We start from the raw sequence: 27,296 nt of genomic DNA, 5'->3' as shown, positions 1-27,296 counted from the left end.
TGTGGTGAGTTATGAACAACACATCTTAGAAAATGAATTTCAGAAAATAGCTGAAGAGATGAATTAATAACATTTGTTTTATTTGAGCTTATTGATCAGACCCATAGTTTTGTTTCTGAAAGTGAACAAAAACAAAACAAAATTTTTAAGAATAAAAACACTTTGTTAGTCTACCTTTCGTTGACAGTAGCTTACAAAGAAATTTGTTATGACAAATGTAAGTGGCACAAGTAATTATATTTAAGTTCCGTAGCATGAGAGCTACCTAAAGGAATTTCCATAAAGCAGGTTAATACAGGAATTAATAGTAATGAAGAATACTTAAAATTCTACTATTCTATGGTGTGCAGATTAAATGAGATGATGCAGTTAAGTGCTAGCACACTACGTGTCACCTAAGTAAGAATTCAATTTCAACCCAATTTAAACATATTTTAACTAGGTGCTAAATCTATTATAGGCCAATCACCATGTTATTTCTACCCTGCTTAGGATGTAGAAATCAGGAAGAGAATATTCCTCACACCGTAACAATGAGAAAAGACCAACTGACCTATAAAATCATAACTTTTCTTGAGTTTACCATACAGCTGAGTATGCAACACAGAGTACACAAGGAAATTGAAATCCACAGGATGACATGTCCCTCCAAAGAGAAACAGAATATATAAACTGTTTTGCCTCTGGCAGATCATGGGAAGAAGTGGCCACCACATGAGTGGGCAAGAAGATATCAGCTAAATGTTTAACAAATTCTTAAAAGCCTAGAGTGGACTGGTGTATCAGTTTAGAATAACTCAGAGCCCCAGAAAGGAGGGTAATCTGCAATTACTTGCAAGTCCATCCTTATGCCAGTGCCACACTGTCTTGATTACTGTTGTTTTATAAGTTTTGAAATCAGGAAGTTTGAGTCTTCGTACTTTGTTCTTTTTCAAAATCATTTTGGCTATTCTGAGTCCCTTGCATTTCCAAATGAATCAGAGGATCATTCTGTCAATTTCTGCAAAAAATACAGGACAGCTGGGATTGAGCTGGATGTGTTAATCACTTTGGGTAGTATCTTAACAATATTAAAGAAGATAAACATGGGATGTTTATTTAGGTCTTCTTTAATTTCTTCCAAAAATGTGTTGTAGTTTCAGGGTACAAGTTTTACACTTCTTTTGTTAAATTTATTTCTAACTTTTTAATGCTACTGTCATTGGAACTATTTGCTTCATTTTTGAATTTCTGGCATGGACTTTTTGAGTTACTTTGCAAAAACCAAACCAAACAAACCACTGCATGTCCATGCATTTATAAATTGGGGCTAAATAATGCATTGTGAGAGGTAAACAATGCCTAACTACAAGTACCTTGGAACTATAAGAACTGATTATAAAGAGGAAGAAAAAAGAGAGGCAGGATAGTCTGGCAAGGAAATTTGATTATGGCCCTTTGCTCTAATCTGGTCAGCAAATTTGAACTTGTATACTTCCATCCCATTTTTGAGGTAATTATTAAACACTTCAGCTTCTGATACTGATTAAATAAATGCAAAGTGTAAATAATAGCAAAACACACAATTCCTACTCTACATTTCATGGGAAAATAGATATAAAGCCTACAAGTAACATACTCCTGACTAGTTTTTCCTATAACACTCAAGACTCCACTATTATCAGGGACTCCTAACTTTTCTTAAGAGTAGAAGAACTTTGTTTCATACTCCCATGGTACTGATATTGTTGGAATCAGCTTGCATGTCTACTGGCAACACATTTTTGGGGGAGGTAGGCTGAGAGGTAGCAGGCCATACTATTAATGGTGTTTTCTCCTGAGAATTTCAACAAAACATTCAAGGGGGCCTTGACGGGGTAAAGAGAAAGGAATATGTGGCACAGAAGGGGGAAATGTCTAAGAGAAGACAATATGGTATAAAGTGAGGATCAGAGCATGATTGTGAGAGGGGAGTGGGGGCGGGCAGGGTAGAGACCACTATCAGACAGGGGTTAGACACAGTAATACAGATGTATTTCAGGAAAGGCCCTAAGATTTGATGCAATGACTTTTTTGCAGTAGACCTGTACTGTCCAACACAGTAGCTGCCAGCCACATGTGGTTACTGAGTACTAGAAACATGGCTAGTCTGAATTGAGATGTGTTTTATGTATAAAATAGACATCAACTTTCAAAGACAATACAAAAAATAAAAGATCTCACTAATAATTTCTTATATTGATTACATGTTGAAATGATATTTTGGATATATTAAAAATACGTTCTTGACTTTACCTGTTTATTTTTACCTTTTTAAATGTGGCTCATAGAAATTTTAAATTATATACATGGCTCACATTTGTAGTTTGCATCATATCTCTACTGTAGACAACTGAAACATTTACTGTTGAGAGTCACATGTATTGAGACAATACTTGTCACAACTGTCAATGTGAAACCTTCATATTTTATGACCAACCTTCATATATTTTTCTTTCATATGGCTAATAAATGTTTGATAGAGCAACAATAGAGGGGAAAGGTTTACAATTTGATTCATTCTAATCCATTACAGTCCACAGGAAAGGAAAGTTTGCAAACAACTCAGCAAATAATTTTGAGTTATGAATCACAAATATTTTATGATTTTTACCAAGGGCCTGCTTGCTGTTTATAAAGCATAAGTGAAATCTGAGTATTCCTTCATATGTAGAACCTGCTTCCACAAAATCAACTAAATTAAATTATCTTCCCAAAGTGAGGGTTTTAAGACTCTTATAAGCCTAGTAACCTGCTCTTGAAAACAAGTCTAAAAAATAGTACCGCTTCAGAGCTAGGGACACATACAGACTGAAAATGAGGGGATGGAAAAAGATATTCCATGAAAATGGAAATCAAAAGAAAGTTGGAGTAGCAACTCTCCTATCAGACAAAATAGACTTTAAAATAAAGACTATTACAGGAGACAAAGAAGGACACTACCTAATGATCAAGGGATCAATTCAAAAAGATATAACAATTGTAAATATTTATGCACCCAACATAGGAGCACCTCAATACGTAAGGCAAATGCTAACAGCCATAAAAGGGGAAATCGACAGTAACACAATCATAATAGGGGACTTTAACACCCCACTTTCACCAATGAACAGATCATCCAAAATGAAAATTAAAAAGGAAACACAAGCTTTAAATAACACATTAAACAAGATGGACATAATTGATATTTATAGGACATTTCATCCAAAAACAACAGAATACACTTTCTTCTCAAGTGCTCATGGAACATTCTTCAGGATAGATCATATCTTGGGTCACAAATCAAGCCTTGGTAAATTTAAGAAAATTGAAATTGTATCAAGTATCTTTTCAGACCACAACGCTATAAGACTAGATATCAATTACAGAAAAAAATCTGTAAAAAATACAAACACATGGAGGCTAAACAATATGCTACTAAATAACTAAGAGATCACTGAAGAAATCAAAGAGGAAACCAAAAAATACCTAGAATCAAATGACAATGAAAACACGATGACCCAAAACTTATGGGATGCAGGAAAAGCAGTTCTAAGAGGGAAGATTATAGCAATACAATCCTACCTCAAGAAACAAGAAACATCTCAAATAAACAACCTAACCTTACACCTAAAACAATTAGAGAAAGAAGAACAAAAAAACCCCCAAAGTTAGCAGAAGGAAAGAAATCATAAAGATCAGATCAGAAATAAATGAAAAAGAAATGAAGGAAACGACAGCAAAGATGAATAAAACTAAAAGCTGGTTCTTTGAGAAGATAAACAAAACTGATAAACCATTAGCCAGACTCATCAAGAAAAAAAGGGAGAAGACTCAAATTAACAGAATTAGAATGAAAAAGGAGAAGTCACAACTGACACTGCAGAAATACAAAGGGTCATGAGAGATTACTACAAGCAACTATATGCCAATAAAATGGACAACCTGGAAGAAATGGACAATTTCTTAGAAAAGCACAACCTTCCGAGACTGAACCAGGAAGAAATAGAAAATATGAACAGACCAATCACAAGCACTGAAATTGAAACTGTGATTAAACATCTTCCAACAAACAAAAGCCCAGGACCAGATGGTTTCACAGGCAGATTCTATCAAACATTTAGAGAAGAGCTAATACCTATCCTTCTCAAACTCTTCCAAAATATAGCAGAGGGAGGAACGCTCCCAAACTCAGTCTGTGAGGCCACCACCACCCTGATACCAAAAGCAGACAAAGATGTCACAAAAAAAGAAAACTACAGGCCAATATCACTGATGAACATAGATGCAAAAAATCCTTAACAAAATACTAGCAAACAGAATCCAGCAGCACATTAAAAGGATCATACACCATGATCAAGTGGGGTTTATCCCAGGAATGCAAGGATTCTTCAATATACGCAAATCAATCAATGTGATAAACCATATTAACAAATTGAAGGAGAAAAACCATATGATCATCTCAATAGATGCAGAAAAAGCTTTCAACAAAATTCAACACCCATTTATGATAAAACCCCTTCAGAAAGTAGGCATAGAGGGACTTACCTCAACATAATAAAGGCCACATATGACAAACCCACAGCCAACATTGTTCTCAATGGTGAAAAACTGAAACCATTTCCAGTAACATTGGGAAAAGGCAAGGTTGCCCACTCTCACCACTATTATTCAACATAGTTTTGGAAGTTTTAGCCGCGGCAATCAGAGAAGAAAAAGAAATAAAAGGAATCCAAATCGGAAAAGAAGAAGTAAAACTGTCACTGTTTTCAGATGACAAGATACTATAGATGCTACCAGAAAACTACTAGAGCTAATCAAATGAATTTGGTAAAGCAGCATGATACAAAATTAATGCACAGAAATCTCTTGCATTCCTATACACTAATGAATAGGAATAGATGAAAAATCTGAAACACTCCCATTTACCATTGCAGCAAAAAGAATAAAATACCTAGGAATAAACCTACCTAAGGAGACAAAAGACCTGTATGCAGAAAACTATAAGACACTGATGAAAGAAATTAAAGATGATACCGACAGACGGAGAGATATACCATGTCCTTGGATTGGAAGAATCAACATTGTGAAAATGACTATACTACCCAAAGCAATCTACAGATTCAATGCAATCCCTATCAAACTACCAATGGCGTTTTTCACAGAACTAGAACAAAAGTTCACAATTTGTATGGAAACACAAAAGACCCCGAATAGCCAAAGCAATATTGAGAAAGAAAAACAGAGCTGAAAGAATCAGGCTCCCTGACTTCAGACTATACTACAAAGCTACAGTAATCAAGACAGTACGGTACTGGCACAAAAACAGAAATATAGATCAATGGAATAGGATAGAAAGCCCAGATACAAACCCACACTCATACAGTCACCTTATCTTTGATAAAGGAGGCAAGAATATACAATGGAGAAAAGACAGCCTCTTCAATAAATGGTGCTGGGAAAACTGGACAGCTACACATAAAAGAATGAAATTAGTACACTCCCTAAAGCAATACACAAAAATAAACTCAAAATGGATTAAAGACCTAAACGTAAGGCCAGACACTATAAAACTCTCAGAGGAAAACATAGGCAGAACACTCTTTGACATAAATCACAGCAAGATCCTTTTTGACCCACCTCCTAGAGAAATAGAAATAAAACAAAAATACACAAATGGGACTTAATTAAACCTAAAAGCTTTTGCACAGCAAAGGAAACCACAAACGAGACGAAAAGACTATAGCACGGTGGTTAAGAATCCGCCTGCCAATGCAGGGGACACGGGTTCGAGCCTTGGTCTGGGAAGATCCCACATGCTGTGGAGCAACTAAGCCCCTGCACCACAACTACTGAAGCCTGCGTGCCTAGAGCCAGTGCTCTCAACAAGAGAAGCCACCACAATGAGAAGCCTGCACACCACAACAAAGAGTAGCCCCAGCTCGCCGTAACTAGAGAAAGCCCACATGCAGCAACGAAGACCCAATGCAGCAATAAATAAAATAAATAAAATAAAATAAATAAATTTATCAAAAAAAAGAATGGGAGAAAATATTTGCAAACGAAGCAACTGACAAAGGATTAATCTCCAAAATGTACAAGCAGCTCATGCAGCTCAATATCAAAAAAACAAATAACCCAATCAAAAAATGGGTGGAAGACCTAAACAGACATTTCTCCAAAGACACACAGGAGGAATCAGAGAAATGTACATCAAAACCACAATGAGGTATCACCTCACACCAGTCAGAATGGCCAGCATCAAAAAATATACAAACAATAAATGCTGGAGAGGGTGTGGAGAAAAGGGAATCCTCCTGCACTGTTGGTGGGAATGTAAATTGATACAGCCACTATGGAGAACAGTATGGAGGTTCCTTAAACTAAAAACAGAACTACCATATGACCCAGTAATCCCACTACTGGGCATAGATACCCTGAGAAAACCATAATTCAAAAAGATACATGTACCACAACGTTCATTGCAACACTATTTACAATAGCCAGGACATGGAAGCAACCTAAGTGTCCACCGACAGATGAATGGATAAAGAAGATGTGGCACATATATACAATGGAATATTACTCAGCCATAATGAGAAACAAAATTGAGTTATTTGTACTGAGGTGGATGGACCTAGAGTCTGTCATACAGAGTGAAGTAAGTCAGAAAGAGAAAAAGAAATACTGTATGCTAACACATACATATGGAATCTAAAAAAAAAACCCAAAAACAAATGGTTCTGATGAACCTAGGGGCAGGACAGGAATAAAGATTCAGACCTAGAGAATGGACTTGAGGACGAGGGCAGGGGGAAGGGTAAGCTGGGATGAAGTGAGAGAGTGGCATGGACTTATAAATACTTCCAAATGTAAAATAGATACCTAGTGGGAAGCAGCCGCATAGCACAGGGAGATCAGCTTGGTGCTTTGTGACCACCTAGGGGGTGGGATAGGGAGGGTGGGAGGGAGATGCAAGAGGGAGGGGATATGGGGATATATGTATACGTATAGCTGATTCACTTTCGTATACAGCAGAAACTAACACAACATTGTAAAGCAATTACACTCCAAAAAACATGTTAAAAAAAAAAATAGTACCTGACTTGCTATGACATAATTGCCTGATTCCTATTTGTAGAAGGGGACAAAAAGGGTGCAGAGAGCAGAAGGTCAACTAGGCATGGATCACTGAGCTTTTTATTTTTTGTTTGATACTAGGTTCTTCAAGATACAAAAGGAAAAACAAAAAGTTCTGAAGTCGCAAGTTACTCTCTACAAACAAAAAATAAATATATGCTACATTATTTGGGAATAAAGTTATATTTATATCTGTCAGATGGGCATGTTAGATCAGCTGCTACTGTTATCCCAATTATAAGGATGGAAAATTACATCACAGAGAGACTAAAGGACATCCCTAAGGTTACAAATCAAATTACTGATAAAGTTTGAATCATAACTCAGGTCTCCTGACCGCTGGTCTAGTATTCCTTCCGTAACATGATGAAATGGCCTTACAGTGAACAGAATCAGAAACGGTGGCTATATCAATGTTCAGGACAACTAATTCCCTCTGATTAAGGATTTATGGATACAAGCAGTTCTGGGAGGAAAGGAGGGATGGAGGGAGGATCAATGGCAAAGCTGAAAAGAACTCAGGGGTGCTGATTTCTTTCCAGTCCTATATTCGAGACACCATATAGCTTATAGATTAAACTTCCCATAATACTGCTTTGATCATGACATTCCTTTGATTAAAAATCTTCAATGGCTGTATTTAAAGCTCATAACCTGGACCCAACCTACCTGTGGTTGGCAGAATGACGGCCTCTCAAAGATGTCCATGTCCTAATTCCCTCAACTTATGAACATGATACATGGCAAAGGAGAATTAAGGTAGCAGGTGGAATTAAAGATGCTAATCAGATGACTTTAAAATAGAGAGATAATGCTGGATTATCTAGGTGGGCCCAATATAATCACAAGGGTCCTTAAAAGCAAATTGTTTCAGAAGAGTCAGTGTGTCAGAGTGAGGCAATATGAGAAAGACTTGGCTGGCCACTGCTGGCTTTGGAAACGGAAGGGGGCCATGAGCCAAGGAATGTGGGCAGTGTGTAGGAGAGGCTGAAAAAGGTAAGAAAATGGGTTCTCCCCTAGAGTCTTCAGAAAGGATCACAATCCTGCCAATACCCTAATTTTAGTCCAGTGAGACCCATTTTGGACTTCTACCTACAGAACTGTAAAAGACAAATTTGTGTCGTTTTAAGACGGTAGTTTGTGGTAATTTATTACCTCATTAATAGTGTACTAAAATATATACATTTCTAGCTTTATGTCATGTCATCCCTTAAAATATGCTACATTCCAACCAAAGAGTAATACTATGCCTAAACACATTTTGCTTCTTCCTGCCTATTGCTTTGATCACATTATTTTTGGTCACATGTATAATCTGACTCTTCCTCTAGACTTCTACAGCGTTTACCTCATCTGCACTACTTTTACAGTACTCACTGTATAACACCCTATATTAACAAGACCTGTCTCTTCCTCCAACCTCAACCTGACCACCTAACCAACATTTAATGTACATTGAACATAACATTAGAGAAAGAACTTGAACAAAGAATCTTAATATGTAATAAAGTTATAAGAATGAAGAAGGTACTACCAGTGGATAGAGGGGAATGAACTTTGTTTCGTTCACTGCCCAAGTAAAGAAATTATACAGAGAAAAGTACCATAGGCAGAAGTGTGCAAAGGCATGCAAGGAGTGTGGTATTCATTAAACAGTTCAGTGTGGTTACACTAAATAATGTGAGGGCTTGGGGGAGTGCTATGGGCTTAATTGTGTCCTCTCAAAATTCATGAGTTAAAGCCATAAACCCCAGTACCTTAGAATGACTGTATTTAGAGATAATGCCTTTAAACAGGTATTAAGTTAAAACAGGGTAGACCCTAATCTGAGTGGTATCTTTATAAAAAGAGGAAATTTGGACACAGACACAGAAGGAAGACCATGTAAAGACACAGGGAGAAGACGGCCATCTACAAACCAAGGAGAGAGGCCTCAGAAGAATCTAACTCTTGCTGCCACCTTGATCTTGGACTTCTGGCCTCCAGAATTGTGAGAAAACAAATTTATGTGGTACTTTGCCATAGTCAGTCTAGGGCAATATGCTCTGGCAGCCTTAGCAAACCAATACAGGGAGTAAGGCTGGAAAGAAAGGCTGGAGTTTCAGTCTCCTCAGCAATATTCTGATTCTATAATTCAACTACAAGGGATGTGTCATATTTATCCCTATATTCCCCCCCTGCACATGTTACCTTGCACAAACTAGGCGTTCAAAAAATACTTGTGGAATGAATAAAATGCACATGCCCCAAGTTAATTACTTTGTCCAAATGCATGCTTATCAAGACTGATTCTACATAGAGCCCCCATCAATAAGAATTTGATTTATGAAATATATATTTTTTAAATGATTCTGGATGGCATTCTGAAATTTTGGGGGAAAATGACACTTTTTTAATTTCCCTTTGCCAATAAACTTTAATTGTTCTGGCTATATAAATCATGCAGAAAATCCAATTTAATAAATTATAAAAGGAAAACAACAACAAAATTTCAAAACAGATCATCTAAACTTCTGATAGTGACAAATTCAGGACCTAAGCCTGGGAACGTTCCATATTTTTTACAAGCTCTCACAGCCTGGAATGCCTTGTCTGCTCCTGATCCTTCTCTTTTAAGACCCAGCTTCAATCTTTATCTCCTCTTGAAGCGTTCCCTATTGACTCTATTTTGATGGTTTCTCCATTCCCTATACTACCGTATCATAACTCTTGGCAGCTGGATATATACCGTATTTCATCAGTTCTAAGATGCACATTTTAACATCTCCAACACCAGTATGCATCTTAATCATGCATATTGTCACTGCTTGTCTGAATATGAATGAGCACCAAAAGCACCAGTACCAAAATTTGCAGAAAGGGTGGTCAGCAGGGTGGAAGAAAATCTGAATATAAGAATAGCCCTATATAAGTGCAAAGCTGGCTTAAGAATCCAGCAACAATGATTTTTACTTCTTTTATGTATTCTTTTAAGAAATGCTGTATCGTCAAAGTTGTTGATGGAACAGAAGATGGTAACAGGCTGGAAAGACATCAGTATCAATGACTGAGTCAAAAAATTATTAGGACTTCCCTGGTGTTCCAGTGGTAAAGAATCCACCTTCCAATGCAGGGGACATGGGTTCGATCCCTGGTTGGGGAACTAGGTTCCCACCTGCCATGGGGCAGCTAAGCCTGCACGCCACAACTTCTGAGCTCACGTGCCTCAACTAGAGAGCCCAGGTGCCACAAACGACAGGGCCCACGTGCCCTGGAGCCTGCACGCCACAAGTAGAGAAGAGAAAACCTGCACATCACAACTAAAGAGAAGCCCATGCTCCACAACGAAAGATCCTGCATGCCTCAAATGGAGATCTCACGTGCTGCAACTAACACCCGACACAGCCAAAAAAACAAATAAATAAAATTAAACTTAAAAAAAAGGAAGAAAAAGGAACACTTGGGTTCTAATTCAAAAAAAATCATTAGAAAGAGTTGGACTATAAACACAAAGTTTTAGGAAATGAGAACCAATTTATTTCACCTACATTTTCTTTATGTAAGAGATGACATGATAAAAAAATTTATGTCTAATTAAGAGCTCTTTCAGTATGTATAAAATTAAAATTCTAAAGGGTAAACATTGTGTAAAAGTTTAATTTCTTTCTTAGTGATACATAAAATAATGGTATATTTCACAATCAACAGCATTTTCAATTCAATGAGATAGAATACTTCTTTATTTTTTTCTAGACATTTCTGAGAATAAGTTTCATCAGCTCCACAAGACTATAAACTCCTTAAACATTCTTATCCTTCTCTTTTATCCCTCATATCACCAATATCAGAGCTGGGCACAGTATAGCTGTACAATGTCTGTTGATTGGCTGAGAGCTTTAGGTAGAGGCAAAGGCTTACTGTCATGGAAAAAGCCCAGGGTTAGAAACCAGGAGACTGGGATTCTAGTGCCAACTCTGGCACTAACCTTGGCTAGGTCAGTAACAACCTTTCTGGGCCTTACTTGCCTTATCTATAAAGCAAGAGGTAAACATAAAACATTATGTTACAGGTCCCTTTCAATGCTAACATTCCACTTTTTTAAAAAAGACGTACAGTTTTCTCTCTTAGACAGGTTAAAGTTCCAGGTCTTAGTCCTTATTGTTCAAGGCCTATGTTATAATCCTGCCTCTGATCTTGGAAGGTAGGAATAAGAACACTTCTGTAGGTACTTTTTTTTTTTTTTGCGGTACGCGGGCCTCTCACTGTTGTGGCCTCTCCTGTTGCGGAGCACAGGCTCCGGATGCGCAGGCTCAGCGGCCATGGCTCACCGGCCCAGCCGCTCCGCGGCATGTGGGATCTTCCCGGACCGGGGCACGAACCCGCGTCCTCTGCATTGGCAGGCGGACTCTCAACCACTGCACCACCAGGGAAGCCCCAGGTACTTTTAATTAAACGTAATAAACCATTTTAAACTATAGTTGTGGCTATAACAAATTTAAATATTAGGGATATCAGGAGGTTACAGGGACTTGGACAACAGAGACTTGACCAGGAGTTAATGGTATAACATTACTGCGGTTGCTTCAAATATCACCATGTCTATTCACATAATTACTTACAGAATTAACCCATATAGGTAATTCTCAATTATGTAGGTTAGGTTATTCAAACCTTTTGTTTCTATTTTCTCTTCCACTATTACCCTGTAGCTACTTAACTGCTTACTAACTCAGTTTCTACTCTTCAGTAGAAACTGAAGAAAGTAAATTTTTCATGTTTGTCCATGGTAATGTGAATAAATCAAAAGCTAGAATTAAAATGTTTCACCCATTTAACTTCCTATCTTTGGCAAATAGGGAAATAACACTATTTTTTTAAAAGTATTTCAAGCCTTTTCAAATTTTTCATGACCTAAGTTCCAACACATCCAAAAAGAGTTCCCTTAAAAGATAATAAAACTACAGTGTATAATATACAGCATAAGTTATGGCTTTCATCCCTTTTCTATACTGCTTTGGGCATAAATCCTTTACAACAGCAGAAGGATAAATTCAGACTTTTAAACTCCAACTTTTTTTAAAATTAATTTTTATTAGAGTATAGTTGCTTTATATAACATTTTATACATTAAATATAAGAGTAGATAATGTCTTCAGTGGTGTTTCCTATCTGCAAATAAAATTATCTAATATATCTAGGCTATGCCTCCACTGACCTTATCAAGAAACCAAGGCCAGAAATGCAAACTCTGACTTCATAAAATTTATTAACACAGAATGAGTAGAATGCCATTCAAGGTGCCATCTAAAGATTTCTCTAGGGACTTCCCTGGTGGTCCAGTGGTAAAGAATCCGCCTTATAATGCAGGTTCAATCCCTGGTCAGGGAACTAAGATCCCACATGCCGCCGGGCAACTAAGCCTGCGTGCCACAACTACTAAGCCCGCGTGCCACAACTAGAGCCCACATGCCGCAAAGTTCAGAGCCCACTCGCTCTGGAATCTGCGTGCCACAAACTACAGAGCACATGCACCCTGGAGCCTGCGTGCCACAACTAGAGAAGAGAAAACCCACGTGCCACAACTAGAGAGAAGCTCACAGCCCGCAACGAAGAGCCCACGCACCACAAGGAAAGATCCCGCATGCCTCAGTGAATATCCCACGTGCTGCAACTAAGACCTGACGCAGCCAAAAATAAATAAATCTTAAAAAAAATATTTCTCTACAATAGGTATCAGCAACATCTCAATATCACTGATTATCATCAATGAGAGAAATCCATGGCCATAGCTTTGGATTAAGGCACAGTAAAAGAGAAGAAAGGGCAAAAGTGAATAAGAATGCAGAAAAGGAGAACCAAAGGAAGTAAGAAAAAAGAAAGCTACAATAATGAAGCATGTCAGATGATCACTTACTGACCCCAGTGCCGGAGGACAAGTTTGAGAGCTCTAGTTTCCTCTAATGAATAGTAACATATGGTACACGAATATATGGGCAGAGACCAAGTGAATATCCTGAACCAACTTGGACTTGGCTCCTATTTAGACAGTACAGAAAGGCTAATATGGCAAACTGATGCTGGCATTCTTGGGAAGATGCTATCCAGACTGAACAGTGAAAACACTGTGGCAGATTAAATTTTAGTCAAGAGGAAGACTGAGAAAGCCGGGGAGACATATCTGGATTTCCTCGTCTTCCCAGCATGATTGGGAAGACCAGATGGAAAGATACCACTGATGAAGTATGAACATGAGTAGGCACACACAGAAGGAAGATGGTTTGGGAATGAATGGTGTTCCTTTTCTCTTTTCCATGGTCATACCTTGTTAGCAACCTTCTATAACAAAAGGAAACTCCTACCTAAATATTTACCGCTATCTAAAAACGCATCAGGACCAGAAATGGCCAGTGAAGGGACCAGATGTCAGTGTCTATCAACATCAATGTTATGCTGCTGGTATCTTACTAACCCTCCTACCAACAGGTTTGCTGATCAGTACAGGAGGCAGCAGAGGAAGTTTTATCTAGACAACAATAATTCCTGTGTGCTGGTACCAAGATCTCAAAGGGTTTAAAAGAAGTCATGCCAACATCCTTTTCTTTATCAATTATCAACTTCAATTTCTGAGCATCCCATACCACTGTTTTAGGAGATGTGTAATCTTTGGAGACTCATCAAGAGTTGCAGTTCTGGGAGCTCAACAATGACCTAACCCCTTCAGGCAGTTTCAGAAGTTCAAATGTCACAGGAAACTGCTTCACATGCCAATGGTTACCACACCCTGCTCTAGAGCATACTTCCCTGCCTATTAGAAGTACTAGGCATACCTGTATGGCTAGCCATTGTCAACAAAGAAATAGGCCAGCTGGGAAAAGAGCCAAAAATCTTTGGTTGGAAAGTTTTCAAGGTAGACAGACACTCTGGTTTAGCCTTTAATAACGTACATTTGGAACAGTATAAATAATAAATTAGGAGTAATAGTCACCAAAGCTATTAATGTTCTTGGATTTGTGACATCTTTTAATAACATTATTATTATCACATCTTCTAAAACTCAGAGCACAGGAGGCAATAGCTTGGAGTTGGATCCATTACTTGCATTCTCAATCCAACTTCTTTCTTGCTCTCATCTATCCTCATGCCTCCACACAGACTCCAATCTCTACCAAACACCTCAGAAGATACACAAACGCAATACGCAGGCACTGGCTGTCATCAGCTTAAAACACTACCTGCTCCGTTTTCCTGCCATTCCCAGCTTTAGGTCAGGCTAGTGTCCTCTGGCTATATTATTATGCTTCTCAAAAGACTCAGTTGCCTAAATTCTTTTGCACCTAAACAGTGTTAAGAGCTGAACAACAGAGTTGCACACCTAAACCTCCATCCCGCCAATACAGAAGCCATATCCCTAAGCTACCACACAGAATCCAAGTTCCGGCAGCAATGATGTTTTGAAAGCTCCTGGAGGCTAACCTAAAAAGGCAGAAAGCAACTCTGCCCTACTGCCTACATCCATTCAGTAAATATTTACTAGGTGTACCATGTACAAAAGGCTCTGTGTCCCATGCCCTTCTTTTGTAGGAAGCTGTTTCTTCTCTCCCACGTACACCTGTGCTCTCCTACCCCCTTAAGCAGTCCCTTTGCCAACTCCTAAGAACACTGCTTCCTTCCCCAGACTAAGGCCTTCTCCCAATGCCTGGATCCTTAATTACTTCTCTATATTCACCTAACTTACCATATTATTAGTACATCTTAGCCTGATTTGGGTCTAAAACCTCTGCTGAACAGTGTTTTGCTTTCTAATTATGAGCTGACAGCCACTTCTGGTTACCACACTCACATCTTGATATAATTTAAGTTTGTATGTTGTCTTTGGGCTGTGATTCTCACTTTATGTGCATCAGAATCACTTGAAAGTCTCGTAAACATAAAGACAGCCTGGCTGAAGAGTCTGCATTTCTAACAAGTTCCCAGGTGCTGCTTATGCTGCTGGTCCAGGGACCATACTTTGGGGAACTATCACCTTTGAGAATCCGATAAAAGTTATGAAAAACTGCACTTACATATAAAAGTTTGCATGCAATTTCAAAGGATTCATGAATGTTAATTTGTAGGTGCCTTCTGCTCTATATTCTTTTAAGAAATGTTTAAGACCTGCTGTTTCCTGACTTGCCCATAAGAAGTACTAACTGTGGTACAAATGTGCATGCAAACACCTCCTAAGAATAAGGAGGAAGTCCATGGTACTGGAAAGTCAATTCTGTCCAATGCGCTGCCCTCTTCAGTCTCAGGTGTCTCTTTTATACATGCTTGTGAACATTTTTCTGTACTTCTGGTTCAACTCTCAGAATCAAAAGACTCATCACTTAGTATTTAAAAGGCTCTATGGAGTCACTCAAACAAAACTATTTTATAGGGGAGGAAGTGGTCTGGTAGAAAGAACATAAATACTGGATTAAGACAGAAGTAGATTGAAATACTGATTCTGCTTGTCTTAAAGATACAACCATTAACCTTCAATTTCCCCATTTACAAAACTGGAGATTTTATAGGGAAAATCATTTTTTCCCTTTCTGGGCAAAGGTATAAGGAATAAAAGGGGGAATGATTCTACTATTCAAAACCAATGATTCTTATTTATGGTAAGGAATTTAAATGCTGGAAGAGGGAATGTCTAAACTAAGAAAATGAAAAAAATTGAACTAAATAATTTCTAAGATGCCTTCAAATCCAACATTTTGTATTTATGAACTCTAACTAGCCAGCATATTCAACAATCATTTACTCTTCAACTCAGCACAAACTCCTTAAAAAAACAATCATACCTTCATTACACCCTTCCCTTCCCTCTATAGTGTCTAACATCATTCCAACATCTGCTGGAAAAATAAAGTAAATATGAATAATAAATTATTCTTCTCCCCTCAAATAGGCCAGTGTGAAATACATCTTGTCAACACAGAAAAGCCCTTTGGAAGAAGTTTCCCTCTGTATCTTCTCAACAGTTAGCCAGAATCCATTAAATTCATCTTTAACCTATTCAGTAAGATCTCTCAGGATTTGACTATAATAGATATAGTTCAACACTGTATGCTTTGTTTCTTAAAGATCTATCAGATATTCTTTTCTCAATCTACAATCCTATTACTGGGTTGGCCAAAAAGTTCGTTCAGGTTTTTCCGTAAGATAGTATGGAAAGACCCGAACGAACTTTTTGGCCAACCTAACAGTTTCTTGCAAAACTGTTACATTGGATGTAATGTGTGTGAATGTATAAATATGTCTATCAAAATTACCCCCAAAATCCTAGGTCCTATGAATTGATGAACTACCTAAGAGCCAACCAGTTTCCACTAAAACATACCTCTTGTAGAAGACGTGGGTCCAGGCAGTCACCATCATCATTAAACATAGACTCCCAGCTCTCTTCAGTAGCAGCACTTGCTTCTGTGTGAGACATATCAGTTGCTTTCGATTCCATGGATGTTTCCACAGATACTGATTCTATATCAGGAAAGGTTACACCAAATTCTGTAGTCTCTGAGCCACCTTCTTTTGTTTTGAACTCTTCAGCAGTTTTAAGTTCATGCAATGCCTCTGTTATATCACCAGTACAATCTTGATCACTGCCCAAAGCACTGTCTGAAAATACTTTTGTCCCATTTAACATACTGAGTTCAGAGTCCAAAAAAGTGTTACAATTACTACCAGCAATCTTCTTTACAGGTAAGGAGGAAGCACAATCTGACAAGCTCTCTATCAACTTTCCTGTTGACTCTGTGAAACTAGGTGAAACGCTCTCAGCATAAATATCTGAGCAAGCAGTCAGGTTGCTGAAATGTTCAGTGTCATTCCCCCTTTTAGCTGCATGAAGAGGGGATGTATCTGCACTTATTTCTAAATAGTCTGAGAAACTACTTGTGTTGCTACAGGCCTCATGAGCTACTCTAACAGCAACTACAGTTATTTGATCAGATATGATATCTGTAATGTCCATCATACATGTCTTATTGGTAATGTCACCTACACTCTTAGACCCATGATTTGTATATGTTTCATGAGCAAGGACAGCTGTATCAGAAGATTCACACCTTACACGTAACTCATCAGCAGTGCTGTCATTCTCCTCACACTCTCTAATCATTGTTGGATCAAAGATGCCATTTATGCTCTCTAATTTGCTGACTATAGCCATCTGATGAGAGATGTGACCCATAGTCTCAGGAATGGAATCTACACCTTTCTGACCCAAGATGAAATCTGTACTGTTGGCTGTATCACCAACATTCTCAGCATCCAAGTCTACGCAAGTCTGATCAATGATACCAACTGGACTTCCAGGAACAGAATCAGGGGTGATGCCTCCGTTGCTGCACTTCAGCATTCCACCCGATGTCTGCATGCCTTGTTGTACAATTCCAGAATCAGAGCTTGGTTTTCCTGGTGCAATCATACTCTCAGGTTTCACCACAGAACTAAAATCTCCAGGAAATTGGGATAGTACCTCTGCAACCCTGGCTTCAGTTTCCATTCTGCTTTCCGAATTTCTATCTTCAAATGTTTCCCCGTTTAGTTCATGCCTATTGAAATCACAGAATTCCACATTTTGGAATGGTTTGTTTGGAACCTGAGCCTTACTGATTTCTGAACAAGACTGAGATTGACGCAACCCATCCTGTTCTGTCACATCTCTGGTTTCAACCTCCAAACACTCTACCTTCTTTGGTTTAAAATGTCTTTGTAAAGGTATGATAGGTATAATCCCAGGATTTGGGACTCTTTGCTGATGTCCTTGGGATAATATTTTTTTGGATTCTGTGGTTGCCCTCTTAGTACAAACACTATCTTTATTTCTTTCTTGAAGCCACGCATCTTTATTAAATTTTGTTGAAGCTTTCTTTCCTTCCCTACGATTGTGTTCCTTTTTATCTGGATTAATACTTAGTCTTTGAGCCTCACGCTTGTCTCTAATGATCCCCTTTTGAGAGAAAGAATCTTCCTTTTGTTCTTCTTTCACCACGGAGTTAGGTGGACCACAGCTTTTTCCCTCATCACCTGATTTGTGCACTACTATACCCCTTCGAGCTTTGGGTACATAAAGTGCCATGTCAGGCCTCCTGACTCGAACTCTGCATCTCTCTGCTTCTTGCTGCATGGCACCACCTCAATCTGCAAGAAAAAAGAGAGAAAGATTCAATTACCAAAAACTAATTACAATGTATTGAGCCAAGAGATTTTAAAAGGCTAGGCAGAGGGCCTACTAATCCATCCTATAGAAATCCTTAAGTTAAAAAAAAAGTAAAACCTGCCATAAAATAATTAATGCAATCAGGTAAGCAACTAAGGAGAGTAAATTCCAAAATAACTCATGAGCCCATGAATTTTATCCATATAGCCTCTTTCCTCTACCTTCCAAGTTCTCTCTACTTTTTAACAAGTAGCCTTGTCTTCAGCTGAATTAAAACAGATGAGAAAAGTGATTATAGGCTATCAGGTACTCATAAAACACAACCATCTTAGGAGCTCAAAATTTACACTGAAGAATACATTCAAGGAGAACCCCTAAAAGCACATTTGTTCAACATAAATATATATACATAAATATGATTTTAAGAGTAACATATGAATGAGAGTAACCTGAATGTGGGCTAGAAAATGAGACAACTAATCATGGACTGCTTTCTAGAAGATGCTGCTTGTGAACTATGATTTTTAGGAAAGAAACAGGTAGTGGGAAAGAGAAAGTCATCATTCTATTAACACTATTTAATCAAGTGACCTACTATAAATTTTTCTTCCTTCTAGTAGCAATAAAATGGGTCTGGGTAGGATAAAGGAGGGTGGAGGTCAAGGAATGTGATGGGACAACTCACTGGTAACTCCCTGACAACCTCTACCATGGTTGGTCGATGGAATTTAACAAGGAGAAAAAATTTAACAAAGGTTAAATAAAACTTTATTTACTATCTACAAAATATGAGGAAATGTACTAGACCATCTCATACTGAGTTATTCTTTTCATCTTCAAAATAATACTGTGAAGTACATACTAGTTTGCCCAGAGCAAAGAGAATAAGAAGGTCCTACACATAGCAAAGAAACACCCATATACACTCAGAAGCACCCACTGTTAATATTTCACCACATACCTTTCAAAGGAAAAAGACAGTAAGAGGGAAAGGCTAACAAATCCTGTCCACTCTATTACAGATCCCTAAAATTTCACCTGATCAGAATGCTTCCTCAGTGAAGAAGCTCCACTTTCATGGCCAGGCAATTTTCTTTTCAGCCCAGGGATATACCATGGCCCTGATCATCAAGTGTCTCCAGTGATCCACCTGTCCCTTTTCTCTTTTGATGTCTTAATTATTATCTAGCTCATCATTCTGCATGGCTTTTCTATCTTTCCATTTGTGGAAGAATATGACTTCAACATTTAGCCATGCCAAATCTTTTTAAAACGTCTAATTTTCAAAATAGAAGTACTAAAGTATATTTCACTGGAGGGGATGCCATAGACACAATGTATCTTGATCTCAGGGAGCAAAACACCTGACAAAATATATCATGATGAACTGTAAGATGGTAAAATATGGGCTACTAAGAACTGGTAGGTGGACTCACAATAAAAGGTAATGATAATGGGTAGAAGCAAATTTAGAGAGGGTTATGTAACAGAGAACTATGTCCCCATTGCCCTTTAAAATTCAACATTTTAAACAATAATTTGGATGCAAACAATGAACACAGTATTTATCGAATGTGAACCGACACAAAATCGACAGGATTAATAAATAACAAAAATGATTAAATTACAATTTAGTATCATTTCTATAATCTGGAATGCTGTGCTGAAAGCAATATGAAGACTAGGAATGAATAAATACAAAGACCTGCATTGGGTTAACAGAAAAAAAAAAAAAAGAATCAAGCAACACAGAATAAAATGTATAATTTGCACAGAAAAAAAAAAAAGATCTGAAGGCTTTTACTTCATCTACAAAGTCAATAAAAGCCAAAAGACAGTGATGTGGATGTTTAGAAAGGCAACAGTCTTAGATTACAAAGTCTAGAAAATATACAACACGAGGTATGGTTAAAGGAAGTAAAGGTATACTCCTTACCCAAAAAGGTCTAAATGGAAACATCCCAGCTACCTTTATACGTGAAGACTGGTTGCCCAGAAGTCAGTTACCAGAACCAACTGGTAGAAATTAAAAGAAAACAAAGTTTACCTCAATATAAAAAAGAACTCTACTTTTAGAGTTCTCCAACGCCATTATCAGGTATTCTGTCTCTAGAATAATTTAAATACAATCTAGACGATGGACTAATACTAGAGAAAGAATTTCTATCTGTAAGGCAGATTGGTCTGGATTAATTTTAAGTGTTCTTCAAACTCTAAATTATGATTCTATTTGTCATACACAACAGACATATATCAAAGGCTTCAAATTTAAAATTATTTTGTGCTACAGCAAATGGCTTTTAAAACTCAACCTCCTTTTTTTCTTAGTTAATGTCTACATGTCATCATGGTTATTTCAAAAGCTGAATAACAGTATAATAAATTTATATTATTATCTATTTCTTACCAAAGCACTGAATTCAATTATGCCCATCCAGCACTGTGGTGGTAAATGTTTAGCAACTGGCTTTCCAAGTGTAGTTTGGAGTATTATTTCCACTTATATCAATGATGTCACCAGTGTGAGTGATGTGACTTCTTTATGGAAGTGGATAATCATTTTTGAATGAAAGAATATATTCTCAATTTTTTGAGCTATGCACAATATGATAAATAGCTAAAGACATAGCACTTTTGTAAGTCACCATTATTACCATTTCTCCATCACTTTAAGTCTAGACAATCAATAAGCAATAAATCAAACTGTGATTTATGGCATTTGCTGATCTCTGTGATGTAAATATTCCTACCGTGGCTAATTTCAAGCTACCAATGTGGTGTTATCAATGAACCTGGAGTTGGGAAAAGGACACCCAGTAGCCCACCACGACACAGTATTTCAACCATAAAGGTACACTATACATAAATAACTTCAAGAGCACAGATCATAGTAAAATGAAATAATTAGGAAGTGATGAATTTTAAATATTTATTAACTTTTTATAAATGTCACTTATTTAATAATGAGCTATAATTTAATTTTTAATAATGGATAGGTTTAATAATCAGTTTGAAAAATTCCTAAACAGTTAGCTCTTACACCAGTAGAAGATGCTCCAATACACCATCACTGGCTGTTTTGTTAAAATCAGTATCCAAAAAGATCTACACACTGCATTGGTCTTTCATAGGTGCCTGTCACACTGGCTTTGTTTTTTGTTTTCCCATCTTGCCATTCATTTGTTAAAGAAACTGGGTTATATGTCCTTTAGAATTTCCCACATTCTTGAGTTTGCTCATTGTACTCTTTAGCATTAATAAGTTTTTATGTATAATCTCTGTGCTTCCTAAAAAGTAGTGGTTGATCTAGAGTCTTGATAAAATTGGGGTTTAATTTTTTTATAGCAAGAATATGTCATATGTGGTGCTATGAACTTCCTACTGCATCACATCAGATAGCAATAATGTCTGATTATTTCCTTTTTGTAATAATACACATTGATCAGTGGGTTCAGGTCCATCAGCCTGAACCGTCCACTATAAAGTTCCCTCTCAGTCTTTTACCCAGTAGTTTTAATAGCTTTAGAGGAATACTGCCAAGATACACTATTTCATCAGGGTTTGCAAAATGATGACATTCTAATTCTGACATTCATTGTGCATTTGTTAGCTGGAATTCTTTTACAGTAAACTTTCCCTCATCAACTATTTTGTGATTCTGAGGTGCAGTTTATATAGATAAGACAGAATATTTGATTATTTATTTACCAGTTTCTGAATGAATTGGTTCCATGACCAACATTTTTTTGTTGTTGTTGATTTTAACAAAACAAAAAAACCTCACAGATTTTCATTTATTTTGTTTCAATCCAGTGCAATAATTATTCCTCTTGAAGCTCAAACTATCTTTGGCCAATGGCAGCCCCTTCATGGTCCTTTCTACACAAGCCCAAGTTATCCTTGATAGTTCCTTGCTTTGTAGTATGACAGCTTGTCATACTAGACCAGAGCTGGAATCAGCCACTTTTTTCAAGAAGCCCTAGTTCACTTTAGTGAAAAATAGTATTTTAACATGGGCACTACAGGAATTCACTGCTACTTGGTTAGTCACTGTGTCTAAGCCTTTTCAGATCTCATAGTCAATCTCACATTGATTTTTGCAATGACATGATAATGAAAATACATATTTCCATGCTTTCTTCATCTCATAAGTTATTTAGAAGTGTCTGCCAAATGTATATATATATATTTTTAATTACTTTTAAATTGATTTCCAACTTAATTACACTGTGGTATAAATGAGATCAAGTCTTCAAAATGTGTTGATTTTGTTTCATGGTCTAGTAAATGGTCAATTTTGGTAACTGTCTCATCTGTGCCTAAAAATAACGTATAACAGCTAAATTTTGGGGTTCTGTGTATGTGTATTCATAAAATCAAGTTTATTAAAGTATTGTTCAAATCATACTATTTACTGTCTGTGCTTAATCACTGCAAAGTATGGATAAAATACCCACTGTGTTTGTGGATTTATTGATTTCTCTACATTTGTATATTAATTTTTATATAATTTGTCAAAGTAATGTTATCAGATACTTACATTTAGGATTGTTCTGTCTTCCTGGTAAATTGTTACTTTTGCCATTATGAAGTGATCCCTTCTACTGGTGACCCTAAAGGGGATCCCTTCTATTGGCGGGGTTGGGGGGGAACGACCCAAAAGTCTATTTTGTCTGAAAGTAATATAGCTATAGCAACTATATTACTTAGGTATCTCTTCTTATCCTTTTACTTTCAGACTTTCTGTGTCATCATGTTTCAGGTGTCTCTTGCAAACAGTATACAATCAAATTATGAATTATTTAATGTCTGTCAAATTGTCAATCAAATTTGACATTCTGTCAATGTCAAACTGTCAAATTTAGTCAATTAACATTATTGTGATAATAGATACATCTGGAAGTATTTCTACCTTTTTATTTTGTGCTTCCTTTCCATTTATCCTACTTTTTGTAGTTTTCTTCTTTTCCTGCTTTCTTTCAGGTTGATGGAGTTCTTCTTCTACTGCTCAGAAAGCTCTATACTATATTCCTAGTCTGTTATCATTTTATCAATAACATGAGTACTTGTCTAAATATCTCAAGTTGATCATTATTTGTATCTGTCTCCTAGACAACTGTACAATGGTTTTATTTTACAATCCCTTCATATATACTCTTAGTTTTTGTCTGAAAATATCTTTACATTGCTCCCATTCTTTAATGGATTTTGACTTCTACTGTTACTGTTAAGAAATCTGTTGTCAGTTTGTCACTGATTTGTAAGTGGTCTCTCTTTCCTCTCTGATGATTCTCAAGATATTCTATTATGTGTATGGTGTTCTCAAGTGTGTACTATGTGTTTTAGTTTGTGTTTTGTATTATTTTTCTACTGGGATAACACTATGCTTTTGAATTTTACCAGTTCTATTTATTCAGGGCAGTACCTTCAGATCCATCTTCTAAACCACTAGTTTTCTCTTCGCATTTGTCTATTTTGCATTCTATCCTATCCAATCAGTTTTTTTTTTTAATTTTAATGACTAAAGTTTTATTATAGAAGTCCTATTTATCCTCCACCCTGCCTCTGTTCTCCCTGGCCTTATGTTTTTGATAGTTTTGTTGTTCTTCTATTTGTTTTCTTCTTTTATCTTTAATCATTTTTAACATTTCTATTTTATTATTTAATGTTCATTATTATAACTGTGGCATTTACTTTTAAATTAATTTTTAATTGGTTTTAATTATTTAATATTAAATATTTATTATTCAATAGTTCTACTTTGTGAAGTTCCTGAGGATTTAACTCTGCTGTCTCTTGTGTCTCTGACTTTTACTTAAAGCACTGTCTTCTTTTGTTGGTGGTGGCGGTGCTGTAACTTTGGGTAGTGAGTTCAGCATCAATGCGCCTTTATCAGTGGGAATTCCATACAGCCAGACTGTAAGTATTCCTCTATACATTGATTCTTCATTAATGTGAATTTTTAAGTTTGAAGTTTTCTGAATGATGCAGTAAATATAAATATGAAACACAAACCCAGATGAGAGTAAAACAGTAGCTATACAATCTCAGGAAACATTCCCCCCTCACTCAGAACCCAGGTGAGAACAGACAAGCGTCCTTATTTTCTTTCTGTAACTCTGCATAATTTTTTTTCCCTAGTCTACTCTTTGAATGAGGGTATAACACTTTGAGATTTAAGGCTTTAAGTGGTGAACTCAGTTCCAACTCATCTCTCTCAGGCCCAATGCCTCCACTCTTATTTCCCACATGGCTATTAAAATCCAAGCCTCTTAGTTACCAAGAACGTCAACATTAGTAAAATAAAAAATAAATAAAAACTGTAAAGAAAATCTAAATAGGGGAACTGTCTTAAAATTACAGCCCATCCACATAATGGGTTGATATCCAAAACATAATACTAACTGAAACAAGAAAATTACAATCCAATTCATTTTTTTTGTTTGTTTTTGCACAAAAGTGTACCATCAAGTATAGGCTATGGTTACCAGCCCAACGTTTGACTAGCCCTTATATCAGACAAATTACTTAATTTTATTGTGGCAGAAGTTACCACCTTAAGCCTTAGTTTACTCAAAGTATAAAATGAGGATAACAACAGACCTATTTCATAGACACATTGAACAGATTAATTAAACGATGCACATAGAGAAACTTGCTAGTCATGTTAAAAGTCTCAATAAAAGTTAGCTATTATTTAAATAGGCAGTTGAGTTCCTTAAGTTACAAGTTTACACAAGGAATCAAAAGTCCTTATAATACAATAATATTCAAAATGTGCCTTGATCACATATAAAATCCATTTCTACTTGACACTAACATCTACTGCAACTATGTATCCTGGCTTTGCCCATCAATCTCTCACTAATAGTCTAATGTTGTAAGCAACCAATAATACAAAGTAAACACAATGCAATTCAATTGTAAAGTGAAAATACAAATATTGAAAAGAATGCAGGATTTCATGAAGTCTATAAAAATACTGAAGGAAGTACTCATCTCAGAGCAAAACCCTTGGGGAATGAAGTTCTGGCAGAATCAAACCAGTGAACAACTGAAGAAGGGGAAATCTAGCAAGGATGATGACAGGACAGGAATCAAGAAAGGAAATGTCAAGGGCTAAAGAAAAATCTCTTGAGAAACTGTTAAAGCTCTCAACAGTTTTGGTAAAACTGAAGCTCTTGTCTAATCTGTATGATAAATACTAAGAAAATCAAAGTAAAGGATGCTATCAGACTATCACACAATTTTAGTGAAAAAAAATTATACAAAGAAAGCACTTATATCATTCTTTGTTAATTCTAAGAATTAGCACAACTGTAATTACAACCTCAATTTTATTAAATATGTGGTAAAATAAACATTTTCATGTCAGAAAAAAAAACCTAACAGGTTTTTTTCATTAATAACTATGAAACTTTAGTCTCCATTTTAAATAGGTCCACTTTAAGACATATTTTCGAAGTACCAATTTTCTCATTTAACAAAGTTTTCTCATAAATATATATTCCTAAGGGGAGAAAGGCTATCATCTAAACTGTTAACAGTGGTTACATCTGGGAGAGCAGAAAATGAGAGAGGGAAAAGAATTAAGAATTACTATCTTTTTATACATTTACCTCAGTTTGTTTGAATTTGTTACAATAAATGTAGTTATTTTTGTAATTAAAAACAAAATCACTAAAATTTAAAGATATGCTATTGCTTTAGTATAAGAGGCCATTACCATAAATTGGTGTAGGAGAAAGCAAAGGTAATGAAAACTGACAAACAGATCTTTATTGGACAAAATTACTGTAAGTAGGAAAATGATGAATGGAGAAAAGGGCAACTCTTTAATATACTTCATAGGATAATAAAACGAACAGAACAGAAATTACTTGACATTGGAAAGATAATCTCACAAATGTTGCAGAACGCTGAGCAACCTCTACTTTTTGGTCTAAGAATAATCTAGAACTACATTGTCCAATACACTAGCCACTATCCACATGCAGTTACTGAGCACTTGAAAAGTGGCCAGTCTAAATTAAGATGTGCTGTGTTTGTAAAATATCTCTGGATTTCAACGATTTGGTATAGCAAATAAAAAGTAAAATGCCTCATTAATATTCTTAAATTGATTATATGTTTAATAATACTATTTTGTATACAATGGATTAAATAAAACACATTGAAAGTAATTCCATCTGTTTATTTTTATATTTTTTAATACGGCTACTAGGGAATTTAAAATTACATACGTGGCTCATATTTTTGGTCTGTGTTATATTTCTAATGGAACCGTTGCACTAGTCTAAGATCTTGCCATGTCCTTAATGCCACAAGAACACAGTCTGGCTTTTCCTCTTGTGTCTTGCCTGTTTCAGATTTTTTTCACTTTCAGCAAAAAGGGAATGTACCAAACCAAGGAATCAACTAAAACATGAATGTATAGATAAGCTTATCTCTGCACAAACAATTTAATTTTCCCAAATTTCATAATGATAAAAAAAATAAAGCATCAAAAGAAGTAAAGTCTACTTATATTTCATAAATCAGAAAATAAGACTGACTGGACATTCCCATGTGGTGAAATCTACCCTCAACAAATTTAGGAGCATTTTTTCATATATGTTTAAAACTGTGCAGGGCCTTAGATTTAGAATCATTTAACAACTGCCTTTGTTTTACTGGACTATCAAGAGCATTCACATTCTCACTGGTCTACTTAGAAGTGGGCAAAACTAAGAAACGCCAACATCCTTCAGTTCGGTAGCATATATGTGCATCTGTAAAGGAATAAAAGTACCCTAAAAGCAGATTTAGTACGTTTATAATTAAATGTAATATACAAAATATATTAAGTGACACATGTAAACCAATAGATTTCTGAGCACTAAAATATAATTATACACTTTTAACTTCTAGGCATCCCCTCAGAAGATTCACTGTCCTTCCCTCCCTAATTTCATAGTCTGGTGAATGGTATCACTATCAACCCAGCAGTTCA

At 36.4% G+C, this 27,296-nt stretch overlaps 1 protein-coding gene across 2 annotated transcripts in view; it reads right to left on the bottom strand.

Moving 5' to 3' along the window:
• Positions 1–27,296, bottom strand: part of R3HCC1L (R3H domain and coiled-coil containing 1 like) — a 75,957-nt gene that overhangs the window by 14,918 nt on the left and 33,743 nt on the right. Inside the window, exon 3 of one of the 2 annotated variants that reach the window (XM_030759230.2) lies at positions 16,481–18,285. In XM_030759230.2, coding sequence (XP_030615090.1) covers positions 16,481–18,271 — 1,791 coding nt within the window. In that variant the 5' untranslated portion in view covers positions 18,272–18,285. Of the gene's footprint in view, positions 1–832; positions 3,648–16,480; positions 18,286–27,296 lie in introns of those variants that run through there. The other variant, XM_022569118.3, reaches the window with a different exon arrangement.

Source organism: Delphinapterus leucas, chromosome 16 (genome assembly GCF_059928025.1).
Source record: "Delphinapterus leucas isolate spDelLeu-1000000601 "Yukka" chromosome 16, BTC_Dleu_Yukka2, whole genome shotgun sequence".
NCBI lineage: Eukaryota > Metazoa > Chordata > Mammalia > Artiodactyla > Monodontidae > Delphinapterus > Delphinapterus leucas.
Note: the sequence above shows the minus strand (reverse complement) of the source record. Positions and strands in the feature narration are given on the sequence as shown.